The sequence below is a fragment of the Nicotiana sylvestris genome, chromosome 12, assembly GCF_000393655.2.
Source record: "Nicotiana sylvestris chromosome 12, ASM39365v2, whole genome shotgun sequence".
Taxonomy (NCBI): Eukaryota; Viridiplantae; Streptophyta; class Magnoliopsida; order Solanales; family Solanaceae; genus Nicotiana; species Nicotiana sylvestris.
Window position 1 is genome coordinate 76,535,625 of NC_091068.1, and position 18,063 is coordinate 76,553,687.

The 18,063-nt window shown below is 39.6% G+C and overlaps 1 protein-coding gene across 1 annotated transcript; it reads right to left on the reverse strand.

Moving 5' to 3' along the window:
- Positions 1 to 237: 237 nt before the first annotated feature.
- LOC138883241 (uncharacterized) lies at positions 238 to 8,595 on the reverse strand. The gene is made up of 3 exons (XM_070163914.1): positions 8,340 to 8,595; positions 7,921 to 8,213; positions 238 to 396 (listed from the first exon to the last, which is right to left on the reverse strand). Exons 1-3 carry the CDS (start codon positions 8,593 to 8,595, stop codon positions 238 to 240), a joined length of 708 nt encoding a protein of 235 aa, XP_070020015.1.
- Positions 8,596 to 18,063: the final 9,468 nt, after the last annotated feature.

Below are 18,063 nucleotides of genomic sequence, written 5' to 3' on the forward strand. Positions count from 1 at the left end.
GTAGATTCACATGGCAAGGCCCTGAAGGAGATTTCCAGGGAGCACAAGAAGCTGCACAAAACACGGGCTTCCAAGGAGTCTGTGAAGAGCTTAGAGCGGATGTGGACAAACTAAAGGCAGACCAGCTGCCTTTAGACTTGCTATTTGAGGATCTAGCTCCAGCAGCAGAGCCACAGCAGGAGCAGACACTGAGGCTTCCAAAGAAGAAGAGGAAGCTCCCTAGTGCAGATGAGGAGATCATCTAGTTGACGGACCCACCGGAGGCTCCCTCCAGTCAGCCACAGGATGTTCCTGATATTCAGCCCATCCAAGTCCAGGCCCTAGTCCCAGCAGCTGAGCAGCAGGAGACCGGGAACCAGTATGAGGTTCCCGCACATACAGAGGACCCAGGGACCACTGATGATCCCATGCAGACGGACACAGCTTAGGGAGTTCCCATATCCTTTCCTTATACTTTTTGGTGCTTATTTGTTTAGTTGGCATTGGGAACAATGCCAGCTTTTATTTAAGGGGGTGCGCCCTACATTTTTGGATGACTCTATATGTTGTTACATTTTCTGCCATTTTGATTTTTATCTTTGGTCTGTATATAATTTTACGTTTAGTTACTTTTATCGTACTTTTTATCTTTCATTTGGTCTGTATATAAAGTTACATTATTGTATATATTCATCCTCATTGTATATTCAAATCCCCTATTGTACACATTCATTCTATTTTCTATTTTCGTAAAAAAAAAATCATTTTTAGTTCCTTAGATAGGCTCGTAGCTTTTTGTTTTGTTTTTGGCTCTTTTAATAAGCCTTTTATTTTCTTAATGCCATGGTTCTTTCCAAAGGTGGAGTATTGTGTGAACCGGGTGGCTCTTCCCGATGATGGATGGCGTGACAACCTTCTTAAGGGTTTGAATCCATTTTTGTTTCTATTTTTGGTAGCTTGTAGTTAAGGTTTCCTCAAGAAAAGCTTCACTTGGGCCTAACACAGTTGCCTTTGATCCTATGGTCAAAGACAAGTCGTTGTGTTTAGGATGGTGAAAGTCGTGACCTTTAGACTCTTGTGTTGACCAAACAATCATCATGTGGTCTCTCGGGACCATTGTGTGCTCAAATTGTTTCTAAGTTTGTTGTGGGTCCCCGACTCTATGTCTTAAACAATCCTTGAGCTTATGTGGTGAGAAATTGTATTGTGAGTCCAAGTTCCGAGCCAATGGTCTAGAACTTGTCCTGAATGTCTGTTGAGGCAAAATTTTAAGTGAAATTTGGCTTGAGAAGTGATTATAGGCTCTCCTTGATCCAAATGGTAGTTGAACAATTCCATAGCCCACCAATGATATACTCCCTAGTTAACCCTTTTGAGCCTTAAACCTTTTTCTTTCAAGAACCAATACTATCAGACTATATCCATTCTAAAATATACCCTCTTTCGGCACCCGATCTTCCCTTGAGCAATGGCAAAAGTCTAAGTTTAGGGGGTAGAGACGAGAGAAGGAACAAGTGGTAAAAGGTACTAAAGCGAAGAAAAGGAAGGCAATGAAAAAGAAAAGAAAAGAAAAAGACAAAAAGAAAGCCCAATGTGAAAAAAGAATAAAAAGGGATTCAAGAAAAAAACAAAAGAGAAAAAGGTGTGGAAAAAGTTGAAAAAGGAGAAACGCTTTGAAGTGCAATAAAAAGAGTGACATTACACCTCTCTAACCCCTTAAAAAGAAGTGAGATACTCAAAGAGTCAAGAGAATTGTGCCAAATGAATCAAAAGAAGTGCTTAAGGGAAGATGGAACCCATTTAGACCAAACTTTTCCTACCCTAAACCAAAAGCCTTCACATTGACTCCTCAAAAACCCTATATGATCTTGAATTGAAGGACGCTTACATTATGGATACTTACATGAGGGGCAAGCATATGGTACTTAGAGCCGGACTTGTGACTTTTTCTTGAGAGAGATTAGTGAATTCCCATTAACCTCGGTTTGTGTGCTAATACTCTAAAATATGAGGTTTATTTAGGGAGAGTTGAGAATGTGTGACTTTGGGTTCCACAATGGCCAAAGTGAATGGAGAGAGTTCTTTGATGTAATGAGTCAACTCTTGATGCTCTTGTGTCATAATTAATCCATAGTTTTTCAAAGTTTAAATGTTGTTAATGATTCATTCGTATTGAGGGCAGTTGTTAGTCCCAATTGATGCTTGTTGAGGTTATTTTAGGATAGTTGGAAATACTTGGATTTTCCTTTAAGGGGTGGGTCTTATTTTGTTTGCTTGAGGACAAGCAAAGGCTTAAGTTTGGGGGAGTTGATAAGTAGAGATTTTAACGAGTTTTATGCTCCTTCTTGCTTATGCTTTGATTATAAATCGTTAAAAAATAGTCCCAAAAGGATCATAAGTTGTGCTTGATTGCAGGTTTGATCGACAAAGTGACGAAATATCAAATATCGGCTCAAACGGAGTGAAACCTACTCAAAAGACAAAGTAAACTGAGGGCAAACAAGCCTAGTCCGGACCGCACAAAATGGAATGCGGCAGCACTAGGTGATTCAGAGAGATGGCAAGATCAGACTTCAAGCAACGTGGCCGCAGTCCACACTGCGAGGCCCGCAGTGCAAATTCCGCGGCCGCACTGCCTTTTTGTGCGGTCCGCGGTAGAGGTATTCAGATAGATGACAAAAACAAGGCCTCAGGCAACACGGCCGCAATCCACAGTGCGCGGGCCGCGTAAAATGGACCGCGGCTGCAATGCCTTCTTGTGCAGTCCGCGGAAGAGATATTCAGAGAGATGGAAAATGCTAACGCGGTCCGCGGTCATTGTTGTGCGGACCACGACAGCTGCCTCCGCGACCGCAGTCCATTTTACGCGATCCACGGAGCCCAAGTCAGAGAACCCAGAATTAAAGTCCAAGAGCCTAGCGCGGCCACGGTCGCGCTGACCCCACAGGGGTATTTTTGTCCAGTTTTTTCAACCTAGTATAAATAGAACAATTTATCATTTTCAGGTCATGAGATATATCCAGAACTTAGCTGCGCTCGTGGGAACTTCATCTGTAGCCATCTTTGGCATCTTAGCTTCAAGTTAACGATGGATTCTTGTATTTTCATTTAGCATTTAATTAATATGCCTTGTTCTTCATCTATTTTTCTATTTTCTTCTTCAAGCATAAGCAGCTAAACCCACTAGCTAGGGTTGTGGCTCATCCCTAGTGTGGGTAATTGATGGATGTTGCCATCTATTGTTAGATTGACTATGGGTGTTTGTTATTTGGGTCAATTTTATGGTTTAATCTATGAATTGGTGGTTGCAAACACTAGTTTGTACTAAGTTGACTTGGCTCTTCTTAAGAAAGAGAGCCCAAGTCTCCAAAATTGACCCAACAAGGAATTGGGATGGACTCAAGAGAATTGATAGGCCCAATTAAAGGTTTAAACCTCGAGAGAGTAATTACCCCACTTGAACCCTAGTTGCTTGAGCTAATTTGCCTACCCATTTGGTCTCGAGAGAGTCAATTGGGCAAAATCACTCTCTTTACCGAAAGGTGTGAGAGTGGGTAAAATTGTGCAACGGTTATAGCATAAGCCCCAATTATGTCAATCGAACTTTAGTAACTTCTATTCGTCAATTAGCCACCTAGGTAATGTCACGACCCTAGTGCCCTTCTTCCCATTAGATACAACTTAACAATTATCTCGTAGCATAATCTAGTTTCAATTAATAGCTTGGTAATAGTAGTTTATAATCTAAAAACCCAAAAATGTATGGAAGTGACATTTGGAACAAATACACACTTCTAGTCTAGATAGATACTCGACTCCATTCCTAGCTCCCTGTGGAAATCGATCCCGACCCTCATATCAGGTAAAAGCTATTGCGACCCTCTTGTCCTACTTTTTAATAATGTGGAGTTTGAAGCGATCAATCGCATAAGACAACTCCCTCAAAGCAACACGATCGCGACCAGCTCTATGCGATCACATAGAGCAAATTCCATCACCCACTGCCACACTAAATCCTTCTACGCGAACGCAATGGTCCTCATGAGAACACAATGACCAACAAACTCACCATATGCGATCGCACTCCTTCCTCTGTGATCGCAATTCACAACAAAGTGTCTGGTCTCAACTTACTCTATGTGATCGCAGGTAATCTCACGCGATCGCAATGAACAAATCACTGCTGTAGAAATACCAGCAAACTTGCAATCTCCCAAAGGCCAAAAGTGCCCGTTTGAGCATCCGAAACACACCTGAGGCCCCCGGGACCTCAACCAAACCTACCAAAATATTCCATACCTTCATTCAAACTTGTCCCAACCTTTGGAACGCTCAAAACAACATCAAAACACCAATTTAGCATCGGATTCAAGCCTAAGAACTTCAAAAACTCTAAAAAATACACTTTCGATCAAAAAGTTTATCAAACCTCGTCCGAATGACCTGAAATTTTTCACACACGTCACATTCAACCCTACAAAGCTACTCCAACTTTTAGAATTCCCTTCCGACCCTCGGATCAAAATTTCACTATCGGACCGAAAACTTCAAAAATTTGACTTGCGGCATTTTAAGCCTAAATCAGCTATGGACCTCCAAAACACAATCCGATCATGCTCCTAAGCCCAAAATCACCTAACGGAGCTAACGAAACCATTGGATTTCCATTCCGAGACCGTCTTTATACTATTCCGACTATGGCCAACTTTCCAACTCTTAAGCTCTCATTTAGGGACTAAGTGTCCCAAAACTCTCCGAAACTCAAAACCGAACATCCCGGCAAAACAAAATAGCACAAATGAACATGGGGAAAGTAGTTAATTGGGGATCGGGGCGTAAATTCTTAAAATGACCGGTCGGATCGTTACAAAATTCCTCCTTAGGAATCGTGATGGCACCTAGTCTCCAGACTAGATAAGCTGGTCACTCAACATTATTTAGAACAATTAAAGCATGAAATAACGAAAACAGAGTTTAACTTAAATAATGAAACAAGAGCAATACATTCCAAAACGGCAATACTCAAAATAATATCCTAGAACTAGGTGGTATAGAGTCACAAGCTCTAACTAAATGTACGGGATCAATCTCATATTACAATATTGTCTGGAATACATAAATAGTAGAAATGAAACAAAAGGGTGACTCTGAGGCCTACGGTTGGATCATGCAGGGATACCTTGAAGTCTCCGATGTATGCAATGCCTCACTGCCGATCAGTCCAGATCGAAGTACCTGGATCTACTCAAAATATGCATAAGCATAGTATGAGTACACCACAATTGGTACCCAGTAAGTATCAAGACTAACCTTGGTGGAGTAATGACGAGGTTCAAATCATTTGATACCCACTAGGCAAATAACCTGTGCAATGAATATATATATATATAGAAGAAAAATTGATAATTGAAATATACTGAAAATAATAATCACAACCCCTTTAGAACATGTAATAACAACTCAATGTAGAAAATTTATTTTTTATCACAAAACATCACATAGAGGTAAGGCATGTGATGAAATGTCAAATGCAGCCATTAACTTAGGTCAGTGCCAAACATAAGTTTTTCATAAATAATTATGAAATAAGAATAACAACCCTGTCTCAATACAATAACAATAACAATGAGGACACTCGAAATATAACTTAACATAATCAAAATGCTACCCTTATTACATTGCATGTGCACATAGATATGATATGACATCCTTATTTTGCCACATTCGCATATAGTCACCCTTATTTTGCCACATGGGTAGCCGGGGATAACGTTTCCCTTATTTCTCCCTACCCGCACAACAATAGACACAATCGCATATGAAAACCTTGTGCTGACACCTCTAATCAATCCGCTCAACTTGTCCACAAGTGCAATGATAGCACAAAACAACAATACAAAGTGCCATAATATTACAACAATGATACCAAGTCATACCGAGATATAATCTCGCAATTTCTGACAGTAGTACACAAGGACTAACAAAGAATCATAACAACGGAGGGGTGTTCAATTAAATAAAATATGATTATGGCTCAATCAATATAATGAGTATGATCAAGTAGTCATAAAGTGATTTCAACATGTTTCATATAAAGTTCACTATCATATAAAGACATATTAATACCCTACGGTCTAATCCATACATATTCGTCACCTCATGTACACGTTATTTTTCACATTATAGAAGTCAACAAAATAGGGCTAGAACCTAAGGAGTATTCCCCATACAACGTTAGGCAAGATACTTACCTCAAACAAGAAAAATCAGTCTACTAATAAGCCCTTCCCGCGCAAATCAACCTCCGGACGGCTTGAATCTAGCCAAAAATAAGTAAATAGCATAAATAAAAGCCATAAGAAATAATTCCAGATAATAAAGATTTGATCTTTAACTAAAATAAAAAAGTCAACCCTGGATCCGCACCTCTAAAACCAACAAAACTCATAAATTCCGAACACCTATTCCAATACGAGTCCAACCATACCAAAATCATCCAATTCCAACCTAAAATCGGCCTTCAAATCATCAATTTATGTTTTAGAAAAGTTTATATTAAAATCCCCAACTTCTCCTATTCAAATCATCAATCAAACACTAAAATCAAAGTTGGAATCATAAAATATAAACAAATCCGAGTAAAAAAATACTTACCCTAATCCAAATTATAAAAATTTCCTCCAAATCACTCAAAATCGAGCTGTCTAACTCAAAACATGAAGAAATAACAAAAATCCTCGAAATAGAGTATTAAATAGTTTGCCCAAATATTCTCATCGCAATCGCGAAGACCAAACTTACCAAGCTGCCTAATGGTTCTTCGCGAATGCGGCATACTAGTCACGAATTCGGTGACCAAATACACAGTCCCTACGCGGATGCAATGCCTTACTCGGGAATGCGAAGGACAAATGCATGATGCTCCTTCCCGCCTTTCCTCCTACATGATTGCAGCACCTAGCTCGCGAACGCAAATGCAAAAATCACCCAAGCTTCGGGAACGCGGTCCTCACTTCGTGACTGCGAAGTACAAAATGCCTACCACAAAATTTACTCTACGCAAACATGACTCCTTAGTCGCGATCGCGATGAAGAAAACCAGATATCAGTTGATGACAATCCAAAACAACGGGAAATTGCCCGTAACCAATCTGATGCACACTCGAGGACGAGGTCCCCCTCCAAACACACCAATAAATCCCAAAATATAACACGAACCTACTCAAGGCCTCAAATCATACCAAATAACATCAAAACTACGAATCACATCTCAGTTCAAACCTAATGAATGAATGAACTTTCCAAATTCAAAACTTGTGCCAAACATGTCTAAACATCTCGGAATGCCTCGAATTTTTCATACAAGTCTCAAATAATACAATGGACATATACCACCTCCTAAAACCACAATCCGAGCCCGATATCCATAAGGTCAACTCTCGATTAGACCTATCAACCTTCCAAACCTTTGACTTTCTAATTTTCACCAAAAAGTACCAAATACACCTAAGGACATCCAAATCCAAATCCGGGCATACGCCAAATTCAAAAATTACCATACAAAGTTATTGGAGCCATCAAAACATAATTACGGAGTCGTCTACACAAAATCAATCTCTAGTAAACTCTTACAACTAAAGCCTCCAATCAAGAGACTAAGTGTCCCAAATCAACCCAGAACTCTCCGGAAACCAGATCAATTACCCCAACAATAGACAAAATCGTAAGTACACATATGTAAAGCATCAATTGGGGAAAACAGGGCTAAAATACTGAAAATGATCGTCCGAGTCATTATATTTTCCTCCTCTTAAACAAACATTTGTCCTCGAACGAGTATAGAGACATATTAGAAATGCCAAAAAGGTGAGGATAACAGCTGCACATATCATGCTCGGTCTCCCAAGTCGCCTCCTCGACTAGTTGACCTCTCCATTGAACCTTCATTAAAGCAATGTTCTTCGACCTCAACTTTAGAACATGCCTGTCCAAGAGAGCCATTGGCTCCTCAACATAAGTCAAATCCTTGTCCAATTGCACTAAGCTGAAATCTAACACATGTGATGAATCACCATAATACTTCCGGAGCATGGAAACGTAAAACACCATGTGAACTCCCGATAAGCTAGGTGGCAATGCAAGTCTATAGGCCACCTCACCCACTTTCTCAAGAATCTCAAAAAGACCAATGTACTGAGGGCTCAACTTGCCCTTCTTCCTGAACTTCATCACACCTTCAAAGGCAAAAATCTGAGCAAAACCCTCTCACCCAGCATGAATGCCACATCACGAGCCCTCTGATCAGGATAACTTTTTTTCATGTACTGTGATGTACAAAGTTGGTCCTTAATCAAATTCACCTTCTCCAAAGCTCCTGAACAAAATCAGTGCCCAAGAACCTAGCCTCCCCAGGCTCAAACTATATAACCTGAGAACAACAGCCTCGTAAGGATCCATCTGGATGCTCGACTGATAAATATTGTTGTAGGTGCACTCTGCGAGCAGTAGAAGCCAATCACGTGAAGCCTCAAAATCAATAACGTAGGCACATAACATGTCCTCCAATATCTGAATAGTGCGCTCGGACTGTCCGTTTGTCCAGCGATGGAATGCCATAGTCAGCTCGATCGGTGTACCCAAATCATGTTAAATAGCCCTCCAAAATTCATTGTGAACTGTGTGCCGCGATAAGAGATAATAGATATCGACACACCATGAAGTCGAACCATCTCCTGAATATATATATATCTGAACCAGCTGCTCTGAAGAGTAGGTAGTCATAACTAGAATGAAGTGTTCAGACTTGGTTAGTATGTCCACAATGACCTACGCTGCATCGAATTTCTTCAAGGACCGTGGAAGTCCAACTACAAAATCCACAATGATATGCTTCCATTTCCACTTTAAGATATCAAGCCTCTGAAGTAACCCACTGGGTCTCTGATGCTCGTACTTCACCTACTAATAGTCAAACAACAAGCCACATACCCTATAATATCTTTCTTTATTCTCCTCCACCAGTAGTACTGCTTCAAATCCTGATAAATCTTCGCGGCACCCGAATGAATGGAATACCGCGCGCTATAGGACTCTCAAGAATCAGCTCATGCAACCTATCTACGTTGGGCACACAAATTCAGCCCTGCACCTGCATACCCCATCATCTCAAATAGTAATATCCTTGGCATCATTGTGCTAAACCGTGTCCTTCAGGACAAACAAGTGGCGATCATTATATCGACGCACCTTGATGCGCTCATATAAGGAAGACCATGAAATCACGCAAGCTAGAACCTGGCTAAACATCCAATGCTAAAGGTCTCTCCCCAACTGGGATAAAAGCAAGAATATCCATGCTCTCAGCTTTCCTACTCAAAGCATTGGCCACCACATTGGCTTTCCCGGGATGATAAAGAATGGTTATATCATAGTCCCTTAGTAGCTCTAACCACCTCTATTTCCTCATGTTCATATCCTTTTTGCTTAAACAAGTGTTGTAGACTACTACGGTCTGTGAATGCCTCACAAGACATGCCATAGAGATAATGCCTCCAAATCTTCAGCGCGTGAATAATGGCCGCCAACTCTAAGTCATGTACTAGGTAGTTCTTCTCATGGGGTTTCAACTAACGTGAAGCATAAGCAATCACTCAACCCTCATGCATCAATACACAACCAATGTCAATCCGTGAAGCATCATAATAAATTTTATAAGAACCTGATGCCGAAGGTAGAACCAAAATAGGAGATGTGGTCAAGGCAGTCTTGAGCTTCTGAAAGCACTCCTCACACTCGTCAGACCACCTGAATGGGCACCCTTCTGAGTCAATCTGGTCAAAGGAGCTGCAATGGATGAAAACTCCTATATAAAACAATGATAATACCCAGTAAAGCCTAGAAAAATTTGGATCTCAATAGCAGAAGACAATCTCGCCAACTCTAAACTGCCTTTACCTTTTTCGGATCCACCTTAATCCTCTCACTAGACTCTACGTGGCCCAAATATTCCACTGAATCAAGCCAAAACTCACACTTATAGAATTTAGCATATAGCTTCTTTTTCCTCAAGGTCTAGAGCATAATCCTCAAGTGTTGCTCATGATCCTCCTAGCTGTGAGAATACTCAATATGTTGTCAATGAACACGACGATGAAGGAACCAAGATATGGCTGGAATAAATTGTTCATCAAGTGCATAAAGGATGCTAGGGCATTTATCAGTCCAAATGACATCACCAAAAACTCATAGTGCCATAGAGAGTTCTGAAGACCGACTACATAATATATGAATCTCGGATCTTCAACTGATGGTACCCCGATGTCAAATTAATCTTCGAGAATACCCAAGCATCTTTAAGATGATCGAACAAATCATTAATATGCGGTAGTGGGTACTTGTTCTTGATTGTAACCTTGTTTAGCTGCCTATAATCAATACACATCCTCAAAGAACCATCATTCTTCTTCACAAATAAAACTAGAGCACCCCAAGGTGAGACACTTGGTCGGATGAAACCTTTATCAAGTAACTCCTGAAGCTATTTCTTTAATTCCTTCAACTTCACTTTTGCCATGTGATATGGTGGAATAGAGAAGAGCTGAGTGCCTAACAACAACTCCATACCAAAATTGATATCCCTATCGAGTGGCATACCCGGTAGATCTGCTGGAAACAAATCTGGAAAAACTCTCACTACTGGAGCTGATTCAACAGTAGGAGTATCAGCATTGACATCCCTTACAAAGGCTAGATATTCTAAGCACCCCTTCTCAACCATCTAATATGCCTTCAGAAAAGATACTACCCTATTAGGAACATAATCCAAAGTACCTTTCCACTCCAACCGCGACATAGCCAATGTCATGGTCTTAGCATGACAATCCCGAATAGCATGATAGGGCGACAACCAATCCATGCCCAAAATCACATCAAAACCACCATATTGAGTAGTAGAAGGTCAACCCCGATCTTGTAACCCCCGATAGTGACCAAACACGACTGATAGACATGGTTTACCACAATAGAATCTCCTATAGTCGTAAAAACATAAACAAAGGTATCCAAAGAATCACAAGATGTATCCAAGTATGAGCAAAGTAAGATGATACATATGATTACATGGAACACAGATCAAATAAAATAGATGTATCCCTATAAAAGACCAGAATAGTAGTTGTGACGATAACATTTGATGCAGCAGCCTCAGTCCTACCCGAAAAGTATAACAACGGGCATGGCCTCTCCTTCTTAGACGATTTCTACCCGCCTGTCCTTCACCCTTGGTTGGTTGTGCAGGTAGAGTAGCAACTGGAGAAGCAACCATAGAATGTGCACCCTGTGGAGGTCCACTGCTCCGAAGTCTAGGACAATCCCTCATAACGTGACTAATATCGTTACACTCTAAACAACCTCTCTGCGGGCATGGCTGCTGAACCTGAGTCTGACCTAATCGGCTAGAATGACCGCTGTAAGAAACCTATATAGGAGGTGCACTGGAAGATGGTTTTGCCAAATGAGTACTTTGAGGTCGCTAAATAGCTGGGGCGCCACGAGTGCCCTAAAGTGCAGACTTAACTGGTCGAATGATAAAACCTCTGCCACGACGGATCTTGCTCCTATAATAGGACCCCCCCCCCCAAATCCTCCAGAACTATGAGGCCTCTTGGCCTTCCTATCCTCCCTCTCTTAACCACGAATATGCTCTAACCTCTTAAAAATCTCCACAACCTGCTGGAATAGGGTAACAATATCCAGCTCCCGTGCCATCCTGAATCTGAGACTAGAATTGAGCCCCTCGATAAATCTGCAAACTCTCTCTCTAGAGTGGAAACCAAAGCAGATGCATGACGAAACAACACACTGAACCTCATAGCATACTTAGGCATGATCATAGTTCCCTGGCACAACTGCTCGAACTTTGTGCACCACTTTCCTCAGGAACTATGCCAAAGTCTCCTGGAGTCCAAGGGTAGTAGCAGGTATCTCAGGTGCCTGCTCCTCAACCAGAGTTACTAGTAGCTCCTCGGTCACTGCTCTACCAGGTGCTCTAGCTGTAGCACATGCCCCTCCTCGGCCTCTACCTCCCTCTTGCAGCTCTAGCATAGGGCAAAAGTGCCTGCTCATCTGATCTAGTATGTCCTCACCATCTGTGAGAGAATATAAAGAAAAAAATTTCAAGCTCGAAAATCAATAAATTCGCACGAAAAGAAATGAAAGAAGTGAAATTTCTAAATAGTTCTATCGCCTTTTGAAGAGACGTACAGACGTCTCTGTACGGATCTGCAAGACTCTAATGAACTTGCTCGTGACTCATAGAACCTATAAATCTAGAGCTCTAATACCAACTTGTCACGACCTAAAATCCCTCCTTAGGAGTCGTGATGGCATATAGTCTCTAAACTAGGAAGTTGGTCACTCAACATTATTTAGAACAATTAAAGCATGAAATAACAAACATAGAGTTTAACATAAATGCGGAAACAAGAGTAATACAGGACAAAACAGCAATGCTCAAAATAATATCCCAGAACTAGGTACTACAGAGTCACAAGCTCTAATTGAATACATGAGATCAATTTCAAAATACAATATTGTATGAAACCCGTAAATAGTATAAATAAAGAAAGAGGGTGACTCTGAGGCCTTCGGTCGGGTCATACTAAGATACCTTGAAGTCTCCGGTGTGTGCAATACCTTATTGCCGATCATTCTGGTCTGAAGTACCTGGATTTGCACAAAATATGCAGAAGCGTAATAGAAATACACAACAATCGGTACCCAGTAAGTATCAAGTCTAACCTCGATGGAGTAGTGAAGAGTTTCAAGTCGTTTGATACTCACGAGATAAATAACCTATGCAATAAATATATCGAAGAAAAACTGATAATTGAATATACTAAAAACAGTAATCACAACCCCTTCAGAACATATAATAACAACTCAATGTACTAAACCCATTTTTTATTACAAAACAACAAATAGAGGTAAGGCATGTGATGATTGTCAAATACAGCCTTGAATCAGGTAAGTGCCAAACATAAGTTTTTCAGAAATAGTTATGAAATAAGAATAACAACTCCGTCTCAACACAATCACAACAACAATAATGACACCACGAAATATCACATAACATCATCAAAATGTCACCCTTATTACGCCTCATGTTCACATAAATATGATACGCCACCCTTATTTCGCCACATGCGCATATAGCTACCCTTATAATGCCACGTAGACAACCCAAGATAGCGCCACTCTTAATTCGCCCCACATGCACAACAATAGATACAATCGCAAGGCAAAACCTCGTGTTGACACCCCTAATCAATCCGCTCAACATGTCCACAAGTGCTACGATACCACAAAAAAACAATACCAAGTACCCTAATATCACAATATGATACTAAGTCACATCGACATATAATCTCACAACTTCTAACAATAGTGTACAAGGACATAGAAAATAATTATAACAACGGAGAGGTGTTCAACTAAATCAAAAATAATTATGGCTAAATCAATGCAATGAGTATAATCAAGTAGTCATAAAGTGATTTTAATATGTTTCATATAAAGTTCACTAACATATAAAGGCATATTAATAACCTACGGTCTAATACGGTCGAAGCCACGCATAGTACCCACATACACGCTCGTCACCTCATGCACACGTTACTTTTCACATCATAAAAGTCAACAAAATAGGGCTAGAACCTAAGGAGTGTTCTCCCACACAAGGTTAGCCAAGATACTTACGTCAAACAAGCTAAATCAGTCAACTAATAAGCCCTTCCCGCGCAAATCAACCCTGGACGGCTCGAATCTAGCAAAAATAACTTAATAACATAAATAAAAGCCATAGAAATTAATTTCGGATAATAAAGATTCGATCTTTAACTAATTAATTTTGGATAATAAAGATTCGATATTTAACTAAAATTATAAAGTCAACCCAAAAGGTTAACCCCGGCCCACATTTCAAAACCCGACAACACACACATATTCTGATACCCATTCCGATTCGAGTCCAACCAAACCAATTCTGATCTCAAATGGGCCTTCAAATAATCAATTTATGTTTTAAAAAAAGTTTTTACTAAAATTTACAATTTCTCCAATTCAAATCATCAATCAAATACTAAAATCAAGGTTGGAATCATGAAATATAAATAAATCTGAGTAAAAAATATTTTTCTCAACCCAAATCGTGAAAATTTCCTCCAAAATCGACCAAAACCGAGCTCTCTAACTCAAAATATGAAGAAATAACCAAACCTTCGAAATAGAGTATTAAATAGTCTATCCAGGTATACTCATCGTGATCGCGGTAAAGCCCTCTTGATCGCGAAGGCCAAACTTAACCATACCAAATCGTTCTTCGTGAATGAGACATACTAGTCACGAACGCGGTGACCAACTACGATGTCCCTATGCAAATGCAACGCCTTACTCGAGAACGCGAAGGACAAATGACTAATGCCCTTTCACGCATTTCCTTCGATGTAATCGCGGAACCTAGCTCGCGAACATGAAAGCAATAGTCTCCCAAGATTTGCGATTGCGGTCCTCACTTCCTAATCGCGAAGAACAAAATGCCTGCCACCAAAATTACTCTACGCGAACGTGACTCCTTTGACGTGATCCCAATGAAAAAAAACTAGATATCAGTTGACAACAATCCAAAACAAGGGATAATGGCCTATAGCTCAACCGAAACACACCCGAAGCCCATTCAAACATACCAACGAAAACCAAAACATAACATGTACCTACTCGAGGCCTCAAATCACACCAAATCACATCAAAATTACGAATCACATCTCAATTCAAGCCTAATGAACTAATGAACTTTACAAATTCACAACTTACGAGATCATGTCTAAAAACCTCAGAATGGCCTCGAATTTTTCATGCAATACCCAAATGACACAACGAATCTATACCAACTCTCGGAACCACAATTCAAGTTCTATATCAACAATTTCAACTCTAGGTGAAACTTATCAACCTTCCAAAACTTTGACTTTTTAATTTTTGCCAAAAAGTATCAAATCAACCTACGAACCTCCAAATTCAAATTCGGGCATACGCCTAAGTCCAAGATCACCATATGAAGCTTTTAGAGCCATCAAAATACCATTTCGCAGTCGTCTACACAAAAGTCAAATTATGGTCAACTCTTACAACTAAAGCCTCGAATCAAGGGACTAAGTGTCCCAAATTAATCCAAAACTCTCCAAAAACCCGGCCAATTGCCCCGGCAAATCACAAAATCATAAATACATATACGTAAAGCATCAATTAGGGAAAATGAGGATAAAATACTCAAAATGACCGATCAGGTTATTATAAGTCCTACCCCTGATAATATGGATGATGATCTCGTTATTGATACTGTGAAAGTTTTGTGTGCACAACAAAGGGAAATCGTTAATCTTCTCTCAAGACAAGACCTGATAATGACTGAACTCCAATAAGCAATATCGATGTCTTCAAATAATTTCAATGGTGGAGTTCGAGCCCCTCATAGAGTGCCTATAAATCGGAAAATTCCAAGAACCAGCAACATCGCTTTAAGGGAGGAGTATAGATCTATCAATAACCAAGCAGGATGGGGAAGGAATTGAATCTGAAAATGAAAATAACACATATGATCCTTTCAAGACTGAGCTCATCAGATTCACCAGAAAAATAAATGCTCGAATGGATCAAATTACTAAGAAATTCTATGCTTGGATGGATCAGATCTCGGGGACACGTCCAAACCTGAATATAAAAAATTATTTATTTACATCATTATGCCACTAAATTAATACAGTATTTTCTGCAGATCACAGAAACCGCATAAGGAGTATTCCATTGACGATGGGAACCAATTGACAACTAGGCCAGAAGTTGTGACTCACAACTTGTCTTTGTGGTATTCTGTCAGCAAATCAGTTCGCAAATTGGCACATAATTACGACAGTAGTATATGGCATGGCACATTCATTTACTATTTAATTGTGAGAAATAATGTTGTTATACATTTCTTTTTAGCGAATTAGGCATGAATTAATACTCAAAGAAGTATATTTAATTGTTGTTCAAACCTAGTGTGGCTCCAGAGTTAATCACAAAGAAATTCAAGATGTCGAATATTTCAAAATATGATGGAACATCAGATTTCCAAGAACACATTACAACTTATACTACAACTGTGAAAGGAAACGATTTGGCTCCACATGATATCTAATCAGTCTTGTTAAAGAAATTTGGTAAAACCCTAATGAAAGAGGCTTTAACTTGTTACTCACTTTTGCCTGAACACTCAATTGATTCTTTTCAAATTCTTTCAGATTCCTTCATTAAAGCTCACGCTGGAGCGAGGAAAGTAGATATTTTCATAATCGCTCAAGGAGACTCAGAGGTGTTGTGAGAGTTCCTGATCAGGTTTCAAAAGGAGAGAATGTCGTTGCCGGCAGTACCGGATGAATGGCAGCAGAAGCATTTACCAATGGTCTCAATCTCGTAAGCTCTGATGCCTCAAGGAAGTTGAAGAAGAGTTCGTTGGAATTTTAAGCAACAACATGTGCAGATGTTCATAACATGTATGAGTCAAAGATTCACGTAGAAAATGATTAGGTAATTATATCGACATCTTCCCCGAAATCAAGGTCAATTGAACTTTGATCAAAGGTATTCCAAACATCGATTTTGTACCCATTAGGATAACGGATTGACAAGAGGTAGGAGCGTTCCCATAGAGAGTTTCCAAAAAATAATTTTAATGAAAGATATTAATATCTAAGGATGATGGGGAGGATTGTTGCATCAAAATAGCGGAAACTGCAAAAATAACTACCAGAAGCATATGAAGATAGCTTTGGAAATGTGACAAAAAAAAAAGAACTATGCTCAAAGACATCATGTCCGTACAGGATACCGAAGATAGACCAAACTGGCTCCGAAATATAGAAAAGGACCGGGGCTGCCATGCCAGATCACCCCGAGAAAACAATAGAAGGAATAAGAATCATGAACTGGCTAGACCTAATAAATATCAGCCCAATCACTATTCTCTTGCAATGTATTTTTTATCATTTCCTATAAACTGTTGTATATACAAAGTTATAAACACTTGTGTACGTTCTAGAAATGGAATGAAGCAAAACTTGCACCTTCTAAAATATTCTCGTATATATCTGGATGAACAAAATTATTCTTAAATTTCCTCATACTTATAAGCAAATAAGGATTGCAAATCCGAAAAATTGTGCCCTAATGAACAGGAGACGTCCCCATAAGTACCACAAACATAAGGGACCTCTCTTATAAAGCTATCCAATCAAATGGCTAAAAGTCGAATGCTCATGTTTCCTGGTCGTAAAGTTAACCGGATGCATTAAACTCTAGGACTTTATCAAAATCAAAAGTACAAAATTCTCGATCATTAACATCCAGGTCTTTAAAAGCTATATGGTTATAAAAGTTTCGGGTACATATAAAAACTCAAGAGTCAAAACTCAAAGATTAAAAGTTTTGGATAAACACTAAAAGCCAAGCATTCTGTGGTGGTGATATTTTTTCAGCAGCATTGATCATTAATGAAAGAAAAATAAGTGGCAGAGTTATCATCTGGATTCCTAAATTCTGCTCTCTTTTTTCTTCGCTGGGTTTTTGTCCCTATTGGATTTTTCTAGCAAGATTTTTAACGAGGCAGAGGTGAGGGTGGAAAGGATAACATCTTCCACATACCGGCCACATCACAGTGAGTAATCGGAAAGTGGGGAAACTATTTGTATATGATAAAAACTGGTCTCGAGAGTTAGGTGAATTAGGAGGCGACATATGTCATGAATGACCAGTCAATAGTGGGTCAACCATGGTGAAACCATATACAAACCTGTGGCCGGATAAGATTCAATTCAAGATATGACCATTACAAAAATATTATAGAAGACATCCAAGATTACTCTAGCCTTTATTATTCTTTATCACCTTTTAATTGCCTTTTATTATAGCATTAATATTGATAATTAAGGAGGCTTGATGTGTAATCATGCACCCCATATCTCTAGTATAAACATACGCTTTCATTCTACC